Raw genomic sequence first — 13,433 nt, forward strand, 5'->3', positions numbered from 1 at the left:
CAGGCAGAATATACCTAACTTACCTTAATAAACTGTTTTATACACTGGTTATGTATTAAAAATGTGACTCAACAAAAATATAATAAAAATGTTGACTCAGATTGTTATTCTTTGATATATCTATGTATAAAATACGAATACTACAACGTTCAATATATATCTGTTAAATTCTTTTATATATTTATTACGAAATTAATCAAATATGTTATTAATTAACTTGTTCGTCTCATTAATTTGTTTCTGAATGGTTTATACAATCGCGTAAATCAAACAGAAATGAAATCAATCACCAAATTTTGAACTGTAATTGTGCAAATAAATGTACCATTTTAATTCGTTAATTAGAAAGTAGGTATATATAGGTATATAGTATCTCTTTCGAATTTCAAAAATAAAGAATCATCCTTACAAATAGTAAGTCGGGTTGTTTTAAATACAGATTGCTGTGGATAAAATTGTTTTATTGAAACATGTGTATATACTATTAAAATAAAAATTTCAAAATAATAAGTTTCTATTTCAAATTGAAATCCCTTAATTTATTGCTTGTTTCTATTGTTAACGATATCAATTTCATTTTTAACAGGAATTGTATACGACAACAGAATTCCACATAACACTGTATCTTTATTAAGTGACATTCTTCCGAGTTGTGCTGCAAATAAAAATTAAATATACCTGAATGTTTTCATGCTATGTACTTTTATTAATTTCCTTCTTCTTTAACGATTTAAAAAAGTCAATTGACAGATTATTTGCAACCAACCGAACCTCGATATTAATACGATATAATTTCAATAACTCCTCAACTTTTGCGTTCGAGTTTATGTTACGTAAATTAGTTTGCTTCGAGTAAAAAATATATGTATATATATATAATGATCGTATTCGAACAGATTTTCATCTTAATATTATTCTAAAACATGGCAACGCTTCGTTGATTTGAAGAAACACGATACATTACGCTACGCTATTCGATTAAAAATTAAAAAAAAAAACCTCCTTTCACCAATGGATTGAAAGTTTCATCTTTAGACTATATTTTGTACACGAAACGCAGGTTTATGACTAATTCGAAAGTCTCGTACTGTTATTGGTGAGCCTCTTTATATTCGTATCCTCTTACGCTGTTTGTATCTGATAGGAGGGTTTCAGGCTTCTCATAAGCGATGAAAACTATTATTAATTATGGTAATAAAACGGGGACAGTAAAAAATGAAATTCATTTTTTTCTTCAAATACTATGCCTCACGAGTGAACTAGTCAACAGTAAGTTCTACCTGAGGTACTACGAGCGTTTAAATATCCAAAAAGTCGCTTAAGGTACTTGTAAAGTCTTTATTCGTCGGCTCTCCTTTTTTCCAACGCTCCCGTCTTTTTTTTCTCTTCACCAATGACTTCGCCCCTCAACCTTAACTCCACATTTCCTTGAAACGAAGCGATCTAGCTCGATCGTTGGTGGCTCAATTTCAAAGTGTCTCTCCCGATTCTTCGGCTATGTCTTTCAGTTCAATCTCCTCGTCGAAGATTTTTACGTCTTTCACGAAATACCAGACACCCACGTCAAATAACGTACCAATCGTTACGAACGCTAAGAAAAAAAATATCATAATGCTAACGAACTTATCTTGCGAGACGGATTATTATTATTCTAAAGGTAGAATATTATGTAACGTAAATCGAGATTTCAAGCGATATTTGATACAAAATAAAATTCGTGCGATTTTTGGCATTTTCACAATAATACCATATTTTCCATTTACTTTTCGATTTATTCATAAGTGCAATAAAAGAATTAAAGACGTTTCGATAACGAGCGTAAATCCAAAAAGGCGCACGAAATTGTTTTGATATATGATTTTATTACTTTGGAAGTGAAATATTTGCTTAGTCTGAGTTAACATTTCCAAAATGAATCGAACAACAAACTTACTGGCTGCTGTAAAGTTCAGTAGATATCTCAACGTTTCCCCGTTATAGAGCCAACAATTTCCTGTACCCGAACATGTTTTTCCCCAAACAAGACACGTTTTATCTGTGGGCAAATATGTAAGGAGAAATATTTAGCCAATCTTTAGTCGAATAAATGACAGACACACGTTAAACAGAAAACGGAAATATTCAATGTATATATAAATAAATATTTGATTTCTTGTGATTAAATACAGATTATTTCCAAATGTTACAGATTGAACATCACTTTGAATAATATAGTTTTTCATTCATTAAAATAAATTTTCCATCTCTTATATGACAATTTAAATTTGTGTTATTTTGTTTGTCACAACCTGTTTTATATACTTTACTATTGTACTTTCTGTATGTCGGCTATCCTAGTTCTTTTTCGACTAACTTTGCCAATATGTTCTGTGTGGCTAAATAATAAGAAATTATTCTAGAAACATTTTTCTTTTCTGAAGCCACATTAAAAAATTATAACAGTAAAAATCTTCACATTATATTATCGTCACAGAGGATCAATACAAAATCTTCATACGAAAGTTAGTATTTTTAAAAGTCTAACATTGTATAATTAAGTGCTGTTGGAAACCGAAATATCGTTCCCTCTCTTTTACACATTTATTATAATCTTTTTAAGGCACCAAAAACAGGCACCAAATGGTCTATGTTTATGTAAATATTTAATATCCATATCATACCGTAAAACTTTATCATATACAGTAGACATATTTATATCAAACTCTCTCGCATTAAATATAAGTTCTAATGCAATTTATATCATACACTTTTAATCTACCATAAAAATAATATTCGATAAATTAAATATTACGTTCTAAAATTTTATTAGCTATAGTAAATTTAGTAAAATTCGATAACATCTACTTATATTTATAGAACGTACTGACAATGTTCAGTCGAAACCAATCGAAACACCATATGGTATAGAGAGAAAACTTCTATTCTCTTTAAATAACGTGTCTTACCTAAAATAAATCCAAACAAAATGGGAGATGGTATGAACGCAAATAAGCTCATAATCATTAATCCAAAGCCCATAGCCACTGTTTTATCCTTCTCATCGACGCACCTAACGGAAACTAAGAAGTTCGACGCCCTTCCAGTCGCGCCACTGAACTTGAGCAGACAAACCACAGCCAGAAAGACGTAAAATTTATGCATACAATCCACGGGACAGGCTCCCGGTACCGCGGTGCCTAAAGGAGCTGACCCATCAGGTTCTGGAGTCTCAAACGGATCCTCTGTTGTATATGTAAAATTATTGTTTGCAAACAAAAATGGCAAACGTGCGAATTTTGGTTTGATACAGCTACACTCCGTGTACATCTTACTACCATTAGCCTGCATCTAGAAATAATTCGATAGAAATGTAACGATTATGCATTTACAAAATTAATAAATTATTAAAATTTGAATTTAAAATACGCGTCTAAGTTATAAATTTTCTTTTTCTTTTAATCGTCTTATTCAAATACAAACGTTTATTACGAACTTAGTATTTAAACGTTATTCGAATTAAAAGATTAGGGGAAAACGGGGAATGTTTACAATTTTTCTTTTTTCTTTTACATATGTAATTCTACAGGATTACTTTCCTCTTATCTTTCATATCATGTAATACCTGTCTATGTTGCTATGAATATTTTTGAATGTGTGAATATGTTGAATATCCTTTACAAAAACATCATCTGTTTCATTGCTGTTTCGCTATTGTTAAATCCTCCTTTAACTCTTTCAATGATTTCTTCGTTAATTATATATTTCAATCTGTCCAGTGTATCGTTCAAATATATTAAGATTTCATACTATCTGCTGTAATTTCATGTACTCTATTGGCATTGTCATCGTGTACACTACATTCTGTTCTCGACATTAAACAGGCATATTTAGAATATACATATATTCGCTTTTCTCTACTGACCGATGTGGTTTGGATAATCGAACGTTCGATTCGAATCGAAAATCGAGGTCTTATTGTATCTCGATATCGAAATAACTGACCTTGTTTTTATAATAATAGAAACTTGCAATGTTTGACTGACAGACAAATTAATGTAATATATAACAATTATTTCTTTGTCCATAATTTTTCTGACGCCTAATAGAAGCATAAACCTCATACTGTAAAAGATATAGTTAAATTCATTAAACCTTGTTCCTTTACGGATGAACTTCCGAAGCAAAACTATTTTATCACGTTCCTCGTTTTTCCCTTTTGTCCTTAAATAATATCCGCGACTTGGAATTTTAAACAAAATCGTAAAAAATAAAATAGACGATGCAGTAAAAGCGTTAGTTTAGAAGTAGTTTAAATACTTCGATAAAAAAGGTATTAATTTAAATTTATAAAAAATGCGATATCGAACCTTCATATTGCGACATCCAGCGTGACAAGCTGAAATAAAGGTTTTCCCATGTTCCGAACAAACAGGATTGTAAGTAACGTAATCGCAATGACATTGTTCGTTGCACGGTAGTAGAGTCTTCAGGGCGCCATCCGGTTGAACTGTAATTTGATTGTCGTTGGCGGAACAGCCAAGGAACGCGTAAGAGATCATCCCTACAACCGATATAGCGCCAACCATCACGTTCCACGCGGCCAAATATCTGGCCTTGGGTTTATACTTGGAGATGATTAAACCGGACAGAAGAATTCCAAAAGCACTGAAGACCAAACCGACTGTTCCAGTAATTAACGAGGAAACGGAAGCGGATTGTTTGTACTGTGTTTCAATATATTTCGGCATAAAAATCCAGTAAGGCATGTATCCCATAAAGTAGAAGACAGTTGCTAGGTTGTTACACATTAAGGTAGTGTTCGTTAGCAGCCGCTTGAACGTCCTCAACATGTCCGCGATAGAAGCGGGTAACTCTGGTTCCTCGTCTTCTTTTATATTGCTTCCCGATTTGTTTCGTTCCAACGCTAATGCTTTACGGGCTGCAGCTCTGGGCAGCGTTTTGGGGAAAAGCGCGATGATGCTTGCGAAGACGAAAAGAAGGAAAGCTAGGATAATCCAACCCAGCCACCAGGCACCTAGCCACCTATTAACGTTCAAGCATCAATAAGTTCATCTTATTAATAGAAAATATAGATATACTAATAGAAAATTTAACTACGCACATGATATAGGAAAAAAAAGTAACACTGCTATCAAATTTATTTTGCGCAATATTGACACGTTAACTACAAAACGAATTATATATGTTTTTTATATGATCCGGTGGTAACGTATTTTATTATAAACAATCAAATTATTTAAGCACTTCATGATGCATCTATCACTTTATACTGTTATCGTAACATCAAAGGTATTCAAAACTTTATGAATATTTGATTTAGATAACTATAATTGATTTCTTGATCTAGTCGATCACTCCTGATCTGACTGATGAATGACTTCCATGACAGTTAACGCGTTAAGTATGATCGAATTCCTTATTGATATTTTGTTGTAATAAATGAGAGAGATTCATATACAGGGTGGTTGGTAACTGGTGGTACAAGCGGAAAGGGGTTGATTCTACGCGAAAAAAGAAGTCGAAAATATAAAATAATTTTTCGTTTGAAGCTTTGTTTTCGAGAAAATCGACTTTGAATTTTCGCTCGGTATGCGTGCGCTTTATCACGTCTCGTTATAACGGATCTCACTGTAGATCGTTGTCTCGATGGAAAAATTAAAAAAAAAAAATTTTATTCTATATTTTCGACTTCTTTTTTCGCATAGAATCACCCCCTTTCCTCTTGTACCACCAGTTACCAACCACCCTGTATATCTTTAAAGACATATAAAGGAAAGTTTTAATTTATAATTATATAATAGACTGAGTATTCTAATGGTGTAACCAAAATTTTGAGAATATACTTAATAATAATTTCCAATTCTTAGAAGTATCATCCGTTTATGTAGCTTTATGGTCAATTAATATTCCGTTTCTCATTCATTTTACTGATACATCGGCCTTTTTATAATAATAATATAATTTAAAATAATAATCGTACAACATTGTTCTATCAAAAATGGCAGAAAAGTATGATTTCAGTTGTAAACGTAAGCCAGTTGTACATATAATATAGATATTAAAAAGGAAAGCTATGTGTTTAAATACTTTTGCGAATCATTGTGCTAATAGTATCATATATATTTCAATTTGACATTCTGAAATTTGACTTTAAGTGATTTTATTACTCTGTCACTCGATTTTCTAACGATGTTATTTTTCATTGCAAAAAAATCGAACTATCCATCTGTTTTATGAATTATTTAGCGTACCTTGGATCCTGTGTTGTAATCGTAGGCGTCAATGTAGGGCTGATGTAGAATTTGAGGGCAAACGAAGCTAGACCATAACCAATGGCCGGCCCCAACATTCTCAAGAAGTACGAAAAGCTGATTAGAGCTGGCGTCTTTGACTTTTGTATATTATCGTCCATGTAGGATACTCCTAAAGTATAATAAAGTGAACCACCAACTCCTGATACTAGCTGTGCTATAAACAGCAACACTTGAGGCGCGAAATTTCCATCGTCATCGTCGCATTCATTCTCTCGACTCTCCTTCCCGAAACATAAAAACTTCCGGTATTTATCAGGTATATGACTCGAATTTTCAGCTTGCGGTTTCGCTCCGTATTCTTTCGTAAGCAGAAGAGCGTCTTCTCCGGGACCATATAAGAAATGCGGCAGCATCGTTAAACAGCAAAAGAGAACTACCTAAAGAACAAGGCAAGTAAATTTTTTTATTGCTTCCTACAACAGGAATAATTCGTTTGTTTCATAAGTTGTTCGCATTAGTTTAATTACGATATTAAAATATGAATATTATCGATGACCAATGTTTGACACACTAATAACTGCTGACATGTTATTACGTCTTTCGTAACAAAGTCACATTTTTCAGTGTTATAACTACCATTCTTAGAAATAAGTGAAATTTTTATCTTTTCCTTTTCTGTATTTATTCCATATCAAGCCAATTATTATTTTTTCACTTTGTGCTGTTGATAGTCGTAAGTACAGAGACAGTAGTTTTAAAAAATCTTGAAAAACGTTCATTTCCAAACTTTCCCTAATTAATCGATTAAATGCTATCTACTCAAGAAACAAGACTAAATTATCCGACGTTTCAACCGTTATTTGAGCCTACTGTAGTATGCGCATTTTTCAAGTTTCGGTCTCGCTTTAGTTTCAATCGAAAAAAGATGATTTTCAATGTTTTAAAAAAATCCTTAACATACGATTGAAAAGAGAATAACGATACATATATGTATATCAATAACGGTACTTTCATATTTTCCTCAAATTTAAGAAATTTTCTAATGACAGAAAAGTAGATACGATTCGATCGACAATGAGCCAAAGTACGCTATTGTTAACACTCAAATCTTTTAAGCTAATTCTGAATGATAAACCTGCCTTTGTATTCGAAAAATAGGCATAATTAGAATTTGCGAAAAGAAATGGCATAATTTTCATTATATTCCACCATACTGAAACCCTGTAAATCGCGTGGGTGTATAGTATATTGGCGAGAGTGTCAATTTATTAAAAATTGTAAACGTGATAAAGGTATCTAGACACGATATCTTTGGTTGACAATGATTCAGTGCAATATGAAGATCAAATAAAATGAAGATTCTGAAGATTTATATTGCATATTTTTTGTGATTGCTGGTTATCATGAATCGTATTGCTTTGGTAGTTTGAGTGAGTACCTTAAATAAAATCAGCCTGGAAAATGCCATGCACTTCATGAAATTGTTATATCCACGATCGTTAGACACGATTGTCTACAAGTCATGTTTACCGTTACTGTTACCGTGACGTTATCTAACGATTGCTCTGACAATAATTCATCGCGTATTCGACTGTCTTATGCGAGATAAACGTTGAGTAATTAATTCGTTGAAAAGACGTAACGAAAGATGCTGAAGGACTCAAAAACAATCTCAAACAATTAGAATATGAATTAATCATCATTTAATAATTAATTTATGAAAAACAGCTACAAACAAATGTTATAAGGTCTATGAATTTTTACCCTATTAACGTTATTCAGTTTTACATATACATAAAAAAGAAACATAACTTTTACTAAATTTAATTTTCTATTTACTCTATATTGTTACATTAGAAAATCAAATATTCGATAATGATTTATTAATTTCTTAAAGGTCATTGGTTCTTAAAAAATCGATGTTTCATGGAATACGATTAGTGCAGAGTAAACAGAGTGTAAAGATACCTTTTTACCATACGCAAGCAATTCTTGACTAAAACTATGTCGATAGAAACTGATCCCCAGATTTTTATATGTCACTCTGGTTTATTATATACCTTTTTTCACGTAATATGTCGATATATAAATTTATCTTGCGTTTAAAAATTTTTCTACTGATAATAGTTTACAAATCAATATGAAGAGAAATAGACTAAAATAAGAAAAGAAAAAGGAGAAAAAGCAATAAATAATTTTTTTAAACGATGCAACTGAGAAGTTCTTTCAGTTACCTAAACATCGAGCGAAATGTCACTGATACGAACACGTTGTTATTTCACGTTATTTAGCATAGTAACGTCATATTTTCATACTTCCGAAAATATTAATTATGCGTAATACAACCAAGCAGAATTCTGAATGCTCCAAATAGACGTGATACAAACTAGCTTCTAACTAAACGCGATTTCAACATAATTATTGAAAATACGTGACGCGAGCTGGTTCACGCATACCAGCAGCGCCTTTTCACTGCCCAATGAATGGAGTGCTTAGCTAAGCATACTGTGGCGAGAGTACGATGGAAAGAGGCGTGAATGAGCGTAGAGCTACTATTTCAACGCTTCCTAATTTAATTAAGAACTGACCAACCGCTGGTTTATGACGTCTCCTAGTTCATTCTTCGGGGCGTGTGCCGATAGTTGATAGTTTTCTCTACGTTCGTCGGTCTTCGCGAAAGAGAGAGAGGGAGAGAAAAGGGAGACATAGAGAGAGAGAGAGAGAGAGAGAGAGACAGACAGACAGAAAGAAATCAAGTACATATGTATATAAATAACTCAGGATGTTTTTAAGTGACTGTGAACGAGCAAGTTGTTTCGTTAAAACTCACAGTATAAATCCCGAATGCGATCCATCGAGGCCTGTGACCCCTTCCTGCGTAATAAGACAGGACCACGGATACAAACAGTTGCGAGATATCGTTACCCACAGAGATAAGACCTAGAAAAAAAAATGCATGTTTAATGTTCTGGATCAGTGGAAATAATTAAATTGCCTCGCTCCTATTGATTCATGATATAAAGTACAAACACTCGATACACGTTAAAAAGGACATCGCATACTTCTTGTCCGTTTAGCAAACCTCTCAAAGCTATTGGATCATTCGCTATCATATGCATTATCGCAGAAAAATCGTTTTGATCCATGTCGATACTTGATATTACGATACTTGAAAATATACAGCTACCCTTTATATGAACCTGATTATTTAACATAAAACTTACCATATAAAGGTGTGCTTTTAAATTAAAATGAAAAGAAAAAATTCTTTCAACGTACCTATCTAAGATCTGAATTATTCTCATTCTACTAACTGTAAAAAGCTTCGCACCTAAACTCGATCAGAAAATTTACACGCTTGCATGTATTCTACGTACAATAGTCTTTCAGCTGATGACTGAAAGTCGTGCAATGTTAGGAACCACACCATGTTACTTCGTCTTCGTCAAAATTTATCGATTCTCACCTGTCGTTTTCGAAGGTATCTTGAATCTTTTCTCGATGGTAGTAATGGTACCGTTGAAATACGCGTAACTCGCCGAGAATATACATCCAAGCACACCGTACAGAAACACATAAGCCTTTTTATTAGCGAATCTCTGCAGGGTCGGGCTGCGTATACACCAGATCCCGCAAGAGGTTTCGTCGGTGATGGGTAAATCTCTGAAGATGTCTTCGAGACCTCTCGAACTCGGCGTGGTAGGCGTCGTTGGGGTAGTCGGCGGCGTGGACGGTACCCTCAACAACTTCAGGCTCTCCGGCCCGTTCTTCTCGTGGTTGCTCGTGTTATTTTTCATGTTGGTCGACGACGCGTTGACTACTTAGCTACTCTGCAGCTTCGAGATCACTCTGACCTCAATCCCTGATCGCACGTTTTCGATCGACGTCCGCTGTTCTCGCGACCCTTGGCATCGCTTTTTTCCTTCTACACGCTCCTCGGCGCTTCTCGTTCTACTCACTCTACTTCTGTTTTACTTTTCCACGGTCACGTGTTCTCCATGTTTCAGTATCGCGCGGTTAAAGCCGATCGTGCGTCGATCTGATTCTGACACTCGATCAAGATATGTCGATGACCTTTAACCTGAAGATATACGCGGTCAGATTAGAAATCTAATGATTTTTTTGGACAGAATTATGAGTACACTTTCATTAATCACTCACGAAAACCTTAAGAATGACATTTCATATGTACGTTACATCTTATATTGACGTTATACGAAACGTCTTGAAGTTTGATGATACATAACAAGAACAGATGACTAATGAAAGCAGACGTTTGGAAATGTGAAAGTGCGTATGTAATTACAAATTTTCTGTACCATTGTATATGCTTCAAATCGGGGGATATTCGTTTTAATTTAGATATAATCAATAAAAACAAAGTTCATTCAATGATAAAAGTAACTCCTCAAATGTTTCCTTATCTTTATATCAAAATAATTATTTGGTTTTGTCTATTTATTTGCAGCAAACTTTGCCTTCTTTTAACCGATATCGTTAATATATTATCTTTTTACAACTATTTTTAACATTCAGTAGCGTTAACGGTAATCACCAGAGAAATCGCGAAATCTGGTTAAATCTGGCTAAATTAATTCAAATATTTGAAAATACGTTATACCAGAAATAAATATACGAGATAAATTTCAATGGAATAAACGAATGGAACAATTTAAAAATGTGCCATGAAAACTACACGTCGAACTCGATAATTACCAATCGATGTAAATTTCGAAACGAAGCAATTCAAAAGTATGAAAGCTCTTACAAAATTCACTCACACCTACCGTAAGATAAAAAAGATTTTTATGTCGAAACGAAAGCGATTGAGGATAATGGCTGGACCAATACCCGGAACGCCACCGAAAGAATAAGTAAAATATTTATAAGAATCCTATGGAGTGGCAGGTTCGTCTCGCGAAGCAATTACGACACGGTTCTTGCAAAATGTGTAAATGTTGTGTCCGAAAACGAACGATATTCCTTTGCGACTGAAATTGTCTTCTGAGAGCGACACAGATGAAACCGTGTTCGAAATCTCCTGCGGACCCCCACTTTCGACCCCGAAGAACCGATCGGACGACAGAGGATCACGACGCGGAGAACTGTGATGCATCTATGGTACTTCGGTTCGCGTTGCTGTTATCAAGCGGGCACATTTTCTACCTCTCTTGCGATCACATCGTGTCTCCTTCCCCTCTATTTCCTCGCTCACTGTCTGATCTATTGCCTACTCCCTTTCTCTTGCGCGCACGCCTTCTTTCTTCCTCCATTATTTGTATTCCTCTCCGTTCTTTAAACACCAGAAGAATTTATTTGTATTTGACTCCATTCTGAAAAGTCTACTTTTGATAATCTATATTTGCGGAGACATGTCGATAATGCGACCTTATAAGAATGAAAGTTACTTCGGAGCTGACTCAATGTAGACTAGAAAATTAGTTTCTATATAGAATAGCTATATGGAAAACAGAGAATAGCTTGAAGAAAAGTTCATAATTGTGGGCTAATAGAGCACTATATTGACGAACAAAAGATCAATGACGTTTCATCGATACGATGTTTTACCGCTACTGGTAAAGTTACAATTTCTCTGTAGTAAATAGAAAGTTAAGCGATTAGATATAAAAAAGATGTTTCGCTAAACAACGGCGAAACGTAGTGTTAATTTATTCCGCTGTCTCCAGAATTTATGTCTTCACGAGTATTAAAGAAAGCTACAAACTCATTTTTAATAAAAATCACTCGAATGCTTCGGATGTAACCCACTAAATAGCTGATAATACGATTCGTGATAATAATAAGATAATAATAAGTAACAAGAGGACAATATTTGATAATACGAAATGTAATACGTACTATAATGTGCTAGAGAACACCGATAAGAAAAAAATCTTCTAGCTTAATTCCAAGAAATTATTGACAATTTATGGTAAACACATAGGCCGGTAAAGAAAAGTACCAACGTCGGTTCTTGTATGTCTATTGACATTTATGATAATATAAAGGTACATTAAGCCAAATTCGCTCCAATTTTCTCATCGTCTGCTGCCTGCAATGTCTCATTCTTAAAAAGGGTATTCCCAACTAGGACTTGGTCGAAAGATACAGATCTCAGCAAGATAGACGAAGCCTCGGCTTTGGGTATGGTGTCTATGCTCGTTTCTAGTCAACCTCCGGGAGCAGAGTCTCACATTGTGAACCCATTATGATTTAATAGAGCCGACGTGATGTACACACACGCGCACACTACGCGGCTGGTAAACTCTTCCGTCTATTCCCGCGCATTGCTAATGGCACACACCAAACAGCTATACCGCTAATAGCTGGCGGTTAATTGCTGAAATTTAATTTTCCATCGAAGAATAGATCGGCCTGCGGCCGTGTTGTCGTAGTTGCTTTGACCTCGAGATACTTTGAGATTTTCCACGTTAACCTGTATGATTCACGTTAATTAGTGGTCGTATACCACTGGAAAAAGAAAGAGGAAAAATACAATTACATCGCGATGAAGAATACGTTTCTACAAAGAAAGATCGCTCTTTAAAGTATTAGGTAACGGTGAAATTTCACGATGTTAGTTTGAAAGTCTTTTTCTCTGCTGCTCATAATTCGACTATGCTTATTTTATATTTATCATTGTTTCGTTAAATATAGAAACGATTATTCGATAGAGGCGATATCAGGACCAGTTCTTAACGTTCTCATTAATTGTTTTCATCGATAAAGCGTTACTGTGTCTCTTATAAGAATGTTTTCTTTGTATTTAAAAACGACGCTCATCTTTCGCTATTTTAATACCCTTTGAAATATATGAAATCTTAACTTGGTTTATTTCGACTGATTCTGCTATCCAATTTCTTAACCGTATGATTTATACAAAATTCGACTATCGAAAAATGAAGTACGTAAAATACAAGCAGGAAGCTTTATTCGTTGACGATCCTCTTTTTCTGTTTAACAAGTAATCAACAATGTTTAACTCAAACAGTTTCGGTAACCTTGGAGTAAGAAAAATGGAAGACGTTGCGAAACCGATTGAAATCTTCTTATCACGGCTACTAAGATAATTAAACGATATTACCAACCGGGTATGAATTCTGAATGCACGTGTCTCTGCTTGCGGTAACCGAATAACGTATGTATGTAGCGTATATTCCTGATTTGTGGTTACCTTTG

The 13,433-nt window shown here is 34.2% G+C and overlaps 1 protein-coding gene across 1 annotated transcript; it reads right to left on the bottom strand.

Moving 5' to 3' along the window:
- Window positions 1-444: 444 nt before the first annotated feature.
- Oatp58Dc (Organic anion transporting polypeptide 58Dc) lies at window positions 445-11,374 on the bottom strand. Its single transcript, XM_069110945.1, has 8 exons — window positions 11,042-11,374; window positions 9,721-10,335; window positions 9,085-9,194; window positions 6,252-6,691; window positions 4,347-5,022; window positions 2,946-3,327; window positions 1,934-2,035; window positions 445-1,591 (listed from the first exon to the last, which is right to left on the bottom strand). The coding sequence occupies exons 2-8, from the start codon at window positions 10,049-10,051 to the stop codon at window positions 1,470-1,472; spliced, it is 2,163 nt and encodes a 720-aa protein (XP_068967046.1). The 5' UTR covers window positions 10,052-10,335; window positions 11,042-11,374; the 3' UTR covers window positions 445-1,469.
- Between the last annotated feature and the right edge of the window lie 2,059 nt (window positions 11,375-13,433).

The sequence above is a fragment of the Bombus flavifrons genome, chromosome 4 (assembly GCF_040668555.2).
Source record: "Bombus flavifrons isolate JBK064 chromosome 4, iyBomFlav1_principal, whole genome shotgun sequence".
In the NCBI taxonomy this organism is placed as follows: Eukaryota; Metazoa; Arthropoda; class Insecta; order Hymenoptera; family Apidae; genus Bombus; species Bombus flavifrons.